The 14,220-nt window shown below is 48.5% G+C and overlaps 1 protein-coding gene across 1 annotated transcript; it reads left to right on the top strand.

The window, feature by feature from the left end:
* Positions 1–2,279: 2,279 nt before the first annotated feature.
* Mthfsd (methenyltetrahydrofolate synthetase domain containing) lies at positions 2,280–14,220 on the top strand. Its single transcript, XM_027410714.2, is given in 8 exon segments — positions 2,280–2,378; positions 3,514–3,617; positions 4,965–5,078; positions 6,428–6,541; positions 8,147–8,237; positions 9,427–9,539; positions 10,293–10,418; positions 13,546–14,220. Coding segments are annotated over 8 exon segments (1,125 nt in total). The 5' UTR covers positions 2,280–2,362; the 3' UTR covers positions 13,993–14,220.

Below are 14,220 nucleotides of genomic sequence, written 5' to 3'. Positions count from 1 at the left end.
TTCAAAAGTGGTAAAAATTGAATCCTTCCAGGTGAGGCTGTGCACACCTTTGATCCCAGCACTCAGAAGGCAGAGACAGGTGGATCTGTGATTCCAAGGCCAGCCTGGTTTATATGATGAGTTTCAGGCCAGCCAGAGCTGCATAGTGTGATCCTGTCTCAAAAAACAATCATTCTGGTGATCAGTAGGCAGGAAGGGTAGAGTGCTAACAAACTCTAACCAACTGGGGAATAAGTGGATTTGGCAGCCATGAGGCCACATTTCACAAGGAGGGAACAGTTCAGGGGAGCCTTATTTCTTCAAGGTTTGAAGAAAAGTAAGCCGCAAAACCAACAACAGAACCCTCCATCAGAGTCTGGGATAGGTAGGAGCTGGGCACCACAGACTTGAACTGACACCCCTTAGCAACTCAGATGCTCCAAACACACAGTATACTGACAACATGCAAACACAGGGCAGCTTTGGTCACCCTTTAAGGCACCTCTGTTCCTTCTCCTTGCATAAGGAACCAACCTGTTTCTTTATTGCCACCTTTAAACACACAGCAAGAAGCCTGCAAGTACAGCTATAGTGGGTTGAGAAGAAGCAAGCCGGTCGGTGGTGGCTGACACCTTTAATCCCAGCACTCGGGAGGCAGAGGCAGGCGGATCTCTGTGAGTTCCAGGCCAGCCTGGTATACAGAGTGAATTCCAGGACAGGCTCCAAAGCCACAGAGAAACCCTGTCTCCAACCCCCCCAAAAGAAGAAGGAGTTTGGTGACACATACACACACACACACACACACACACACACACACACACACACACACACACACACACACCATATGAAAGAGGCCAGCTGATTAAAAAAAAAAAAAAGACTGGACACCTTTCTCTACCTGGACACAAGCATGAAACACAATGTGATTCCAAAAGCCTGAAGCGGACTAAGGCCGGAGTGGGTGGAGGTAAATGACCCATGAGGAGTCTGGAGCTTCATGCCAACACTTTGGAGCTTCTAGCTATCCCCAGCTTACCACCCTCTTCATTTCAGGGGTGCCTTTCCTTTCTTTAATAAACAGTCTTTATTTCTACGTCCAACCACCTGTGTCCCTAGTACAATTAATTGTTCTGAGACACAAGAAGCTGGAAATTCTAGTGGGTGTCTCCAGTCCCAGATCCACTCCTGTATACAGTTTTCCTTATTAACTTTGAATTTCAAGCCATGTCTCTACAGATGTACAGATAAGATAATCTACACGTTTGCATAGACATGTATATGTATGTTCTATGTATTTTTGTATATGTGCATGATATGTGTTTGGACTCATGATACAGCACAGTTTGTGGAGGTCAGAGGATAACTTTAGGAAGCCAGTTTTCTCCTTCCACTATGTGAGTGAAGGAACTCTAGCCAGCTCGTGTGTGGCAACCATGGCTCTGGCAGGCCTTGCCCTTCTCCCACATTCCTTCTGCCTTGCTGAAAACCATTAGATTACATCCCTAAAGCTAGCCACCAAGGTCTATTCCCTTATTTGGCCACTCCCTTTTCCTAAGGCTGACTACCAATGTCCAGCTATCAAATACTGAGGTCCAGCAACCAAGATCCCCGTTTGGCTCACCTAATTAACATGTCCAATTAAAATTAAACACCTTATCCTAACACGGGGAGTTTCTCCTTATACCTTTTAAGCCACTATTTTCCTATGTGCCACGTCTGTCTCTTCTCCATCCAGAGACAGTCCTTTGTCGTCGTGTCCCACCCCTCATCCCCACCCCACCCCCCACCCCCGGCAAATATCTCTTCCTCTTCTCCCTCGTCCCCTATCTCCTGCGTTTGTTTCTTATTCCCTGCCCCCTGTCCCTCTGGGGCAAATCATCTTTGTGCTGAGAACTTGGTCTTGGGGGTCCTAAGCCGATACCGATCTCTTATAGTGGGCACTGGCGATGTAACTTAAGTCATTAGGCTTGGCAGCAAGCGCCTTTACCGACTGAGCCATTTTGTCGGCCCATATATATATATACATATATATATTATGTATGTATATATTCGTATTATATTCCATATAATACGAATGCATGCTTGTTGTGTGCATGTGTCCCCGGGAGGTCTCGGGCATTCTAGTTCTAAGGCGGCTCCAGCGGCCACTTGACATCTATTGAAGAGTTGGGTGCATGCAGAAGCAGTGTTTAGCGAGCAGAAAGTTAAAGAACACCACGAACACAGAGCGGGAACCCCACCCGCTAAGTCGCACACGCATGCGTGTACCCCAAACCCACCATGTACCCTTAGTGCGCAGGCGCCCTCGAAGCGCAGGCGTTTGACGTCACTGAAAGCGCCAGAATGAGCGGTGAGAGGCGTCGCGTTGTGACGTGTGTTAGCCATGGAGGCGCTAGCTGGTGAGGAGCTCATAGGGCAATGGGGGAAACTGAGGCTGGGTCGGCGCAGTAGTCCCCGTGGTCCGAGCGTGGCGTGTGGAGGACGCGACTCGGCCCGTTTCGGCTCTGATACCCAGACTGACAGCCGCGAGGGAGAATCCGTTTGGCCCTCGCCCAGCGGGGCTAGACACGTTTAAAATAGCCAGGGCAGGGAGGGGGTGAGGGGTGGTGGTGGGGTCGTCGTTCAGCGTCTAGCACCCGCGCAGCGCGTTCACGGCTCCGCTGTGAACGAGGGAACATATGCACCAAGCAGCGAATGTCTGGAAAGCATCTACTTGCCAGTCAGTGGGGTCTCCCCTTGCAAACGCTGTGATGCCACGAAATTTACAAAGGACAAAAGTAGGAGGCTGGAGAGAGAGCTCTGTGGTTAAGAGCGCTTATTGTTCTTGCAGAGGACTGGAGTTAAGTCCCAGCAAGCATATACGATAGCTCATAACTTCAGTTCCAAGGGAAGGGACCCTGGCCTCCGCTGGCACCTGCATGCCCTCCCCACCCACCGCAGACAAATGTCCTTTCTACACAGTAGTCTTGTGAGGTTTAACAATTTAACATTTGTAAGGTTTGACAACTTAAAAGGACAGGTTGGGGGTGTGGTCCGGTGATAGTGTGCATGCTTAACACACTTAAAGCCCTGAATTTGACCTACTGCGCTCCCACATAGTTGAAAAGACTACATTCCAGCCAAACCTGGTGGTGCACATTTGTAACCCTTGCTACTTGGGAGGCTGAAGCAAGAGCAACAGAGTGACACCCTGCCTCAAAAAGGTGTGTGGCTCATCAGAAGAGTGCTTGCCTAGAATGCTGGAGCCCCTAGTGCTGCAGAGAAAATGCAGATGACTCCACAGCTATGTTTTACAGTATGTTCCCATTTCCTAGCAGAAATGGAGACTGAATAGGAGCTCTTCTCTCCACTGGTGAGGGGCCTTGAAGGAAAACTAATATTTCCATTGCTCTGAAGAGAGACTTGGCACCTTAAGCTTGTCTGGTATGGACACAAACTCCTGTGCAGATGTTGTCACAAGAGCAGGTATACAAGTGGCCCCATGCACTGTAGGATTGCTTTTTATCAGTAAGTCACAGTCCTCTGTTGTCATAGGTGTCTCCAAGCAAGGCATCCGTGAACGAATCTGGGACTATATGGAATCGCATGATTTAGCTGACTTTCCCCGACCTGTTCATCACAGGATTCCCAACTTTAAGGTACAAAAGGGTTCCTGATGTTGTTAGAAGGGGATAAAGCTATCCCTGGGAGAGTCAAGTCAGTAACAACTGCTCCTCTGCTTTCTGGTAGGATTGATTTTAGAGGCACAGTGAACAGAGGCAGAATCCAGGAGGGCCTGGAGTGCTCTGTGTTTTGACACATACCCCTCCATTACCCAAAGGGGCACAGCCTCTCTGGGGGAGTGAAAGGGTTGCACTGTAGCTGCTACCAGTACTTTTCACAGAGCTGGCCTCCCTCATCCACTTATGGAGGGGCTTATGGAATCTGCTCAGAGGAAGCCCAGCCTTTAGTGCTCAGAGAAGCATCATGCGATGGAAGCCCCAGCCCTCAGTTTCCTAACTGTTCAAAATACTAGTCAACCCAAATGAATATTGCTGATAGTTTGCATGGAAAATAATTAGCCTGAAGTAGGCAATGTAAGCCGGATGCTGCTCAAGCTGGCCATCTGGGCACTGGGAAGACAGGCAGTGAGTTGGAAGTCTGACTGAGCCACATGAAGCCCTGTCATAGAGAGATGAGGGCAGGAGGACATGCAGTGTAACGTTGTTTGTGGTCTTTGCTTTGTTCTTTTGAAGAGAACTGAGGTGCTTGTGAAGATAGACCAAGGCCCTGGTTGGCCTAGGACCTAGTGCCCACCAGCACCCCATGTTACCTGGACTTTGACCCTACACTGGCCTAGCTTTGGTTTTGGCTGAGCTGACTTGAGACTGCAGGGCCCCTGGAGACCGTTCCTCACTGTGGTCTCAGTTGTGTCTATGCTTTTGTGGGAGACAGATGGGCAAAGAGTGCAGAGAAGAGGGCACAGGGAACACAGGATGAGCCCATGGTCTCTGGAGTGGAGGAAGCAGGCAAAGAGGCCTCTGGGCACCCTGCTGCTTGAAGAGCTGGTGCTTACGTGAGCCCTGTTCTTCTTTGGAAATCCCCCAGGCTCTGCACTTGAGATTTGTGTTCTTTTTAGAGTCTTTTTCCCTTAAAAACTGAGTTCTGGGCCTGGAGACATGGCTCCATGGTGACGAGCACTGGCTGCTCTTCCAGAGGTCTTGAGTTCAGTTCCCAGCAACCGCATGGTGGCTCACAACCATCTATAGTGGGATCTGATGCCTTCTTTTGGCACTCATATACATAAAATAAGTAAATCTTTAAAAACAAACAAACAAACAAAAAACTAACCTGAGTTCTGGGCTAGTCCCTTTCCATCCTGTGCTCTTTCTGAGGTATCTTCTTGGGGAAATGTAGACTCCTGTATCTGGGTGGATGCTGGACTGTGATGCCTAGGCTATACTTGGCCCCTGTCCTCATGGTGACATGCAGTCACACTCACACAGGGTGCTTCTCGGGCTGCGGAGCATTTCCCACACCTGCATGCTTTCAGTGTGGCAAGAACCATTAAAGTCAACCCTGATGCTCCTCAGAGAAATGTCCGCTTCCTCGTGCTAGAGGTGAGTACATCACAGTCTTTGCCTAACTAGGGGTCTTACCTGGCTTGCCAAAGCATCAAAGACCTGGAAGTCTTTGCTGGGACACAGGAAGTGAAAGTGGACCCTGATAAGCCCCTGGAAGGTGTCCGGTTGCTCGCACTGCAGGTAACTCCATGTTCCCAAGCTGCCCTTCGTCATAAGGGCACAACCTATCATGCATTGGCTAGGTAAATTGTGCTGTGACTGCAATTTACAATAGCCTGTTTCTTCACTACAGTTTTACTGTTCTAATTCCTTGAAACAAATAAACAAAAAAACTACTCAGTTAGAAATCTGATACTGAAGGGACCGGCTCCCCATTTCAGCAGCCATAACAGCTGAACACATGCTTGTTTGACCTTGTCCTAGTCACTAGAAAGTCAGATCCCTGCCTCGTGGCAAGGAACCAATCAGAAGTTAGCTGGTGGCGCTATACTTTACGGCACTGGGTGTGCTTTACGGACAAGTGTACAGCAATGATGCATGGATTATAGCAACCACCCTGGGAGGGCCTATGGGCCATAACAACCAATTGGCCAATTAACACAGGGCAGGCCCTCCAAGCCTGGAGGCACACCAATCCTGAGCCTGTGCGTACCCCTAGACACTCCCCTTATGCTGCCCTACAAGATCTCTCTGCAGCCGGTTCAAGCTATCTTTTTCTAGCCATCCGCCATGGGGCTAGCTCGTTAAAAAAAAAAAAACAAAAAACAATAAAGCCTCATGCAGTTTGCATCAAGCTCTCGAATCTGCCTGGTGATTGGGGTGACCATGGTCGTGGCCTGGGACCCTGGATACCTGAGTTTTTCCGGGGGTCTAACAATACTTTATTAGGTGGTGGTGGTGCACACCTTTAATCAGCCTGGGACTGCCAGAGGCCATGGAATGACTCGATGGTCCCTCATTGCTGTCACATTACATGACAGAAGCCTCAGCTGTGTAGGGTGCCTTCCATATTGTGCAGTAAGGAAGGTCATAAGGCCTTCGGGCTGAGAAGAGCAGTGCCATGGAACTCCTTCTCTGCTTCTCTAAGCTCAAGGAGGCTTCCTGGAAGCACAGAAGTGTCTGCCTCACTTTCCAGGCAGTGAGATGATATTTAACTAGAGTGACACCCCATACAGCAGTGAGAATAGCAGGGAGCAGTGGGAGCCATTGGTGATGGGAGGGGACACTGGGGATGGACACTGTACTGTCACCAGCAGTCCACAAGTGGCCCTCAGGGGAACCAGGCTTGAGAGGGGAAGTAGCTCAGGTGTTCTTTAGTTGAGATTCCCTTTCTTCATGGGAAAAACATGCACTTGATGTGTAATTGATTGTCTTTTTCCTCAAAGAGCAAAAAGACACTGCTGGTCCCAACACCACGACTCAGGACAGGGCTGTTTAATAAGATCACACCACCTCCTGGAGCCACTAAAGACATACTGAGGAAATGTGCCACCTCCCAGGTGAGTGCTAGAAGCCCCCTCCCTGGAGGACCGTCCTCATGAGTCAGTGTACTGTAAAATAGAACACCATGGAGTTTACACAAAGCCCATACAATAGATATTTAAATAGATGCTTTGGCTGGTTAATGCTTGTTCAAGAGCTGGTAAGACCAGCATCAGGCACTCTTGTGCCCTCTTGTGGTAGATTTAGTGCTGTGCACCTGTGCTTGCTCCCACTTGTTTAGATGACACTGGAGGGCAGGATGCTCTGGAAAGTGCCTGCCTGTCGATTGTAACTGCTGTCAGGAGCAGTATTGAATATCATCAGAAACTTCACAGTCCAGCTAAACTGGAGTCTGTAGATTCATTGATGTGTTAGAGAACCGGGATTTGCATCTTACGTTAAATAACATTTGGTAGCTGCTTAAAGAGTCATAAACCCATGTCATTTTACTTAACCCTTTTAAAGGGATTTTACCTTGAATCTAATATGTGAAGGTTGAATGATTTTTTTATTTTCTGATAACTTTTCTTATGAAGAAATAGAATTGACTACAGCTTACAAAAATATGTACAGTATGCTATAAAAATAAAGTACGTATATGTAAAGGAGCAAGTTCAGGAGGGCTGGATTTGGTGAAATCAGCTACTGGGGAAGCTGGGGTGGGAGGATTGATGATCCAAACCTGCCTTGGCATTATAGCAAGATTACATTTCAGAATAAATATTAAAAGGAATTGGGGTGGGGTGGAATACAGTTCACTAGAGCCCTTCCTCTTCATGTATGAGGCCCCAGATTCCATCCTAGCACTGAAGAAAATGGAAAAAGAAAAAAAGATGAAAAGTAAGGTAAAGCCATGGTTATGGTCAATCCCAAGCCCCACAGCTCAGGTTTCTCAGACAGGGCAGTGGTCAGTCCCAAGACAGGGTGGTGGTCAGTCCTGGGCCCCTGCACAGGGTGCTCAGAGGCAGGGCAGTGATCAGTCTTGGGCCCCAACTCAGTCAGTGAAGAGCCTATTTCCACGGCCACTAGAGGGACGGCACAAAGCTCCAACAGGGTGGCGAATGCACTGTGATGTGTTTCAGGGAGACCAATCCTGGCTGTACACTGATCCCAGAAGAGACTTGCCAGGTCTCTGACCTGCTACACAGGTGCAGTCCCTTCACACCTTCTATCCAGGCCTCTGATCATCAGGATGAATGGGTGCACTTGGGGTACATACCCAGAAGCAAGAGTGCCCTGCATGAAGCTGTGGCCACATGGGATACTGACCATGTCTAGCTTAAGGTGTATAACCTCCCGTGCCCTCCTTTCTAATATTTGTCCTGGTGTCCCTGTGCTGAGGAACCTGAAGCTTCTGTGACTCAGTAGGGTCTGGCCTGGTTGTGTGTAGTTCCCACCTGATTCTACCCAAGGTGCTCTTTTGGCATTAGTGTTCTGTGACTTTTGTGGTTAGTTTCCTCTGGCCATCTTCCTGGGGTAGGAATTGTAGAAGACACACCCTCAAATTAAATTGTTCTGGAACTGGCTGTCCTAGGATACTGCCTCCTGTAGGGTAGTGTGGGAGTCACATCCACTCTGACTGCTCTGAGACCATGAGTTCGGCCTTCAATCTCCTTTTATAGGGTGTGCGGAACTTCAGCATCCCTTTGGGCTTGGATTCCAATGTTCTCGTGGATTTAATTGTGGTGGGATCTGTTGCTGTGTCTGAGAAAGGTAAGTAAGAGTCAGGGTGTCCTGGTGAAGGCTGCTCTGTGCACTCACCCTTTGTCAGTCATTCCCCTCTGTATGCCTGACCTCAGTTGCTGCCCTGGTCACTTATAGAGGCTTTGTCTTGTTTTAGTCAGACCAGAATCTCATGAGTGCCATAGAATAGTGAATGCAGTCTGGATAATCCTCACAGGCATTCACAGAGGCCTGTTTCCCTGGTGGTCCTAGGTTCTGTCAAGTTGACAGTTGGCACTAACAGTCACAGGAACCCCAGCACCTCTCTTCCTGTCCCCTGCACATGGTTGGGATTATACAACTTGAACCTTTAGTAGGCTGATAGTGATCCTTTAAAGACAGTGCTGTTGTGTGGCCCGCGCTGGCCTCAGAGTTAATCTTCCTCTCATAGGCTCCTGGTTCTTTCATGTTTCCCAGATTCCCACCTACCATGTATGTGTGCCACCATATAGGGCTTCCTGCCTGCCTTTTGACCTCCTCTCAGCTCACCCCAGCTATATAGCCTGTTCATTACTGTCTGCTGCCCTTCTGTCCCATTGTCTTTATCTCATTCCATCACATATGCATTTCTGTCAGAGGAGCTCAGGTAGGTCTGAATCTTAGAGAGGCATCTTGTGTGCTTCCTCTTGGGGTGATGCTGTGATGGTACCCAGACTCCAGAAGAGCCAGGTACACACTGAAAGCCAAAGGCCATTACTGCTTGCTGACTGCTATAGTCCTCTGTGCTTCTGCCTGCATGGGCCTGTGACCGTGCAGCCCTGCTAAGCCTGGCCTCCCCTTTGCATTTGGCTTCTCTTCCTAAGGCAGGCAGATCAAACACCTGGCCTTGGAAATAGAACCTTTTGTGGCATTTGGTTTTTTATTTCAGAACTTGACTTTAGCTCTCCGTCCCCTCACCTTAGCCTCTGAGTGCTGATTGCAGCTGTGCCTTAGAACCTGGCTGCTGTCACTGCTTTTCACTGTCTTGGTGACATGACTGGCACACAAGTGCAAGTTTGGTCACCCCATGTGGCATCTGAGGTTCATCTACTCACTGTGCACTGTCAGTGTTTGGTGCCCATGGATTCATGTTCCAGGGTCACTATGGGTTGCTGTGGACAACAGGAACACTGAGATGTCACCCTTTCCACCTAGACCTGATAGGAACCCACTTCTGCTGTATCCCTGCCTTGTCTCCTAGGCTGGCGAATTGGGAAGGGAGAAGGCTATGCGGATCTCGAATATGCCATGATGGTGTCTATGGGAGCTGTCCATGAGGGGACACCAGTTGTCACCATTGTCCATGACTGCCAGGTAAGCACTGCAGATGAGTCACTGGTGCCCTCTTGCTGCTCGAGGAGAGGGAGGGGTGAGAGAGACACTTCTTTGTAGCAGGCTTTCTCAGACCACCGACCCCCAGATCATGAGACAGAGACTGTTGTTAGTTATGAATGCTCAGCATTATCCTATGCTTGTCCCACTAGCTCTTATAACTTACTTTAACCTCTTTTTCTTCATCCACATTTTGCCTCAGGGCTTTTTACCTTTCTTTCATTCTGTATGTCCTATATTTCCTGCTTCTTCCATGTCTGTCTGGTTGTTGACTGGCTGGCCAGCCCCAGGCTTCTCCCTCTCTTTCTCCCTTGTTCTCTATTCTCTCTCCTCTGGAGCCTAGATTCCTCCTCCTCCTACTTATTCTCTCTGTCCACCAGCCCCACCTATCCTGCTACTGCCTAGGTATTAGCTATTCAGCTTCTTATTAGACTAATCAGGTGCCTTAGGCAGGCAAGGTAAAACAGCAACACATCTTTACATAGTTAAACAAATGCAGCATAAACAAATGTAACACATCTTTGCCTAGTTAAAGTAATATTCCACAACATAGACAAATCTAACATATTTGCATAGTTAAAGTAATATTCCACAACACCTATTCTTGCATCATGCTATGAAAGGTGTTGATTGATGAGGCACTGAGTCTCATGCACTGAAGATCATCTATCCAGTTGCTCAGTTCCTTCAGGGCCCTGCTGTAACCTGACTAAGTCAGTGCCTTACCCTGTCCAGGTTGTTGACATCCCTGAGGCTCTTCTGGAGGACCACGATCTCACTGTTGACTACATCATCACTCCCACCAGGGTCATTGCTACAGGCTGTGTGCGCCCAAAGCCAACAGGGATCATCTGGTCCAAGGTGGGTCATTACTGTGGCTGACATGGCCTACTGTAGTGGCTCTGATGTGTTCCTTGTATGGCCAGGCCACTGTCCACTGTCCCGTGTGGCTGGACTTAGCATTACTTGTGACTTTGAATGGTGTAGCTCTGAGTCACATCTTAAGGCTGAGACTTAGAATCTACCTAGAAAGCAGTGATGGAGGGTCACTGCATTGTGGCTCCTTTGCTAGTGTTTTTTTCAGTGTGTGTGTATGTGTATACATGAGTGCGCATTCGTGTTCATGTATGTGCATGTGTAGAGGCCAGAGGTCAACCTTGGGTGTCATTCCTCAGGGTGTGTGCTACCATGCCCTGAGGGTTTTTATTTTTACAGCCTTGTGATGCTGGGCAAGCACTCTGCTACAGAGCTACCTCCCAGTCCTTTGCTTATTTTTATTTTGGAGGCAGGGTTCACTGCCTATGCCTCTCAAGTAGCCAGGATTACAAGCCTATGCTGCCAGCCCCCATAGGGGATTGCAAACTTCTAGGTGATTAACACATGAAAATCAAATCTGAGTTATAATTTTTAGAGGATGGAATGATTAATTACAGAGCATAAAAATGTTTTCTGTTGATTTTAAAGTAGAAGAGATGGCTCAGTGGCTAAGAACACTAGTTGGTCTTCTAGAGGTCCTGAGTTCAATTCTCAGCTACCACATGGTGACTCACAACCATCTGTAATGAGATCTGGTGCCCTCTTCTGGCCTGCAGGCATACATGCAGACAGAACACTGTATATAATAAATAAATAAATCTTTTTTTAAAAAAGTGGAATTTTTAAACTTTTTTTTAAAGATTTTATTTATTTATTATGTATACAGCATTCTGCTTCCATGTATATCTGCACATCAGAAGAGGGCACCAGATCTCATAACGGATGGTTGTGAGCCACCATGTGGTTGCTGGGAATTTAACTCAGGACATCTGGAAGAACAGAACAGTCAGTGCTCTTAACCTCTGAGCCATCTCTCCAGCCCTTTTTTTTTTTTTTTTTAAGATGGTTTTTTTATTTTTAATTTTACACACTTGTGTTTGTGTGGGTATGTGTGCACCAATGCAGGTGTCTGTGGAGGCCAGAAGAGAGATCTGGATCTTCTGTGAGCTGCCTGGTGGGCGTGTTGGGGATTGAACCTAGGTCCTCTGGAAGAGCAGCCAGTGCTGCTAACTGCTGAGCCGTCTTCCCAGCCCAAAACGTAGAATTTTATTTCATGTGGCACATTGGCAAAACATAATGACCATTCCTAATTGCCAGCTAGGCAAAACAGAATCTCCCGTCAGCCTGGGCAGCGACATCAACCCCATTCTGCTAGCCCAAATGTAAGCAGCTGGGAAATGGCAGAGCCAATGTGGTTGGGACTTGTGGAGAAGTGAGCCAAGCCATGCCGGGTGTCATCACTCCCTACTCAAAACAGACTGTTCCAGAAAGGAGTGACGCCTGGCTCCATAGTAGCCTGAGCATCAGGAGATGCCATCATTGTGGCTCCTGTGCTGCTTGACTTCATAGGAAAGCAACCCTAGAGTCTGAGTGCTGATCTGAAGTGTGCACTATAGAAACCCTGCCTTGAGCCAGGCACAGTGATGCATACCTTAAATCCCAGCACTTGGGAGACAGAGGCAGGTGGATCTCAAGGAGTTCAAGGCCAGCCTGGTCTACAGATTGAGTTCCAGGGCAGGCTCCAAAGCCACACAGAGAAACCTTGTCTTTTTTTTTTTCTTTAAGATTTATTTATTATGTATACAGTGTTCTGCCTGCTTAGATGCCTGCCGGCCAGAAGAAGGCACCAGATCTTATTATAGATTGTTGTGAGCCACCATGTGGTTGCTGGAAATTGAACTTAGGACCTCTGGAAGATCAGCCAGTACTCTTAACCTCTGAGCCATCTCTCCAGCCCAAAACCCTGTCTTGAAAAACAAAACAAACAGACCCAGCAGCAACAACTACAAAAACAAAACAAAAAATAAACAAGAAACCCTGCCTTGGAGACATGGCTGTTCTCTCAGAAACTGCTTGTTTACCAGCTTTGTGCCACCAAAATTAAAGAAATAGTTGTCTTTGATGGATGAGAAGTGTCAGAATGGACTGGACAGGTCTCCTTCCTGGCCCAATGCAGGCTCTGCTATTCAGGCTGCTCTGTCAGCTCAGTCCTGGCAGCCCACTGGCAAACTGGCTGCTGATGGTCTGCATGCTTCCAGCTGTGTGTGTGCACACAGCTCAGGCATCCAGCTCATCCTCCAAAGCACACTGTGCCCACATGGTGATCTTTCTTCCACTGTTGGGATGTTGGTGACCAACTATAGCAATTCAGTTGGACCTCAGGTGATCTGTGCAAAAGTCCTACAGGCTGACACTGAGCTCAACAAGCTGTTCATTTAGTAATTTGGTGGCCCACTGCTAGAGAGTGCTGCATGATTCATACTCAGTGTCAGACCTGTCTGGCTGTGTGTGGGGCCAGGTCTCAGTTTGACCCAAGAGATGATCCTGGGCAGGTAACGGACTCCATCCCAGCCACAGGCACCATAGGAGCCATCACTCTCCTGAAAGGAGCAGGGAATTGTCTTGTGGCCCATGTTATTACAACTAACTGCAGGGGCCTCTTCTGGGTAAATGGCCCACAGAGGAACCCCAGTTGTTTCCTCCAGGAAGATAAAAGACCCATTCCACCCTCACTGTGGCACATAAAGGGACAATCTGGGAAACTTCAGAGTGTCAGGATTTCATTTAGCCTGCCATGGGATCCAAGCTGCAGATTGGTGACTTTCTATTAAGGAATAGAATGCAGGCCTGGCCTGGTATTGCAGGCTTATCACCAGGCACTCTGGATGGCAAGTTTGATGCCAAGACAAGCCTGGGCAATATGATGAGGCTTTGTCTCAAAAAAAAAAAAAAAGAAATGGTGGGCTGTAGCCCAGTGGTAGAATGCTTGTGTAGCCTGTGTCCTGAGGCCCGTGCTTCACCGCCAGCATCACAGAAATGAGTAAAACTAAACATGTAGGGAGTCTTATCTCCCCTGAGACTGCCCTGGGCCCTTCAGCATCCTTTCATCCATAAGGTGTGATACATTGTCAGAATTCCTCCCAAGACCAACTGAGATCACTGTCTTTTTCAGGTCAGTTGTGAGATGCTTACGAAAATCCCAGTACTCAGGAACCTTCGTGAGCGAGAAAAGCGGGCCGGGAAGGATGTCACTCTTCAAGCTGAGACTGGCAGCCAGCACCTAGCTCCAAGCACTATCAGGAGACCTTGAGATATACCACAGTCACAAACAGGTTCCGTAGGAGGGGCCCATAGCCCCCTGCAGGGCGTGGACACCCACCTAGCTGCCACTGTGGCTGTGGGAAACCTGCCCTACAGTGCTCGTGTGAGTGAGCTGAAGAGAGCCCTCCAAGAGCTGGGGGCAGTGCCCCTTATGCTCACCTGGCAGGAGCCACAGCACAGGGCCATTCTACACTATGTAGACTCAGCTGCTGCCCGGCAGGCTGCCTCTCTCCTTCAGGGCCTACACCTGGGTGCCAACACCTTGAGGGTGGCACTGGGGCATCAGAGGGATATATGACCTGGTGAGCAGCTCTCACCAGAAGAGCTGTGTCCTCTCCGTTGATGGGATGCCTCTGGCATGTGACAGTTTGCCATTGTTGGTGGCCTGCTGCTGTGCTCAGTTCTTCTGGGAAGAGGATAAACTTTCCTAATGGGTAGGAATGGCGCACATAACACATCATGACTCTTGGGATAATGTGTGCTCTGACTCATTCTGACCCATTCTAGTTCTTGTTCTGCTTGTGAA

This window comes from Cricetulus griseus, chromosome 3 (genome assembly GCF_003668045.3).
Source record: "Cricetulus griseus strain 17A/GY chromosome 3, alternate assembly CriGri-PICRH-1.0, whole genome shotgun sequence".
Taxonomy (NCBI): domain Eukaryota; kingdom Metazoa; phylum Chordata; class Mammalia; order Rodentia; family Cricetidae; genus Cricetulus; species Cricetulus griseus.
Note: the sequence above shows the minus strand (reverse complement) of the source record. Positions and strands in the feature narration are given on the sequence as shown.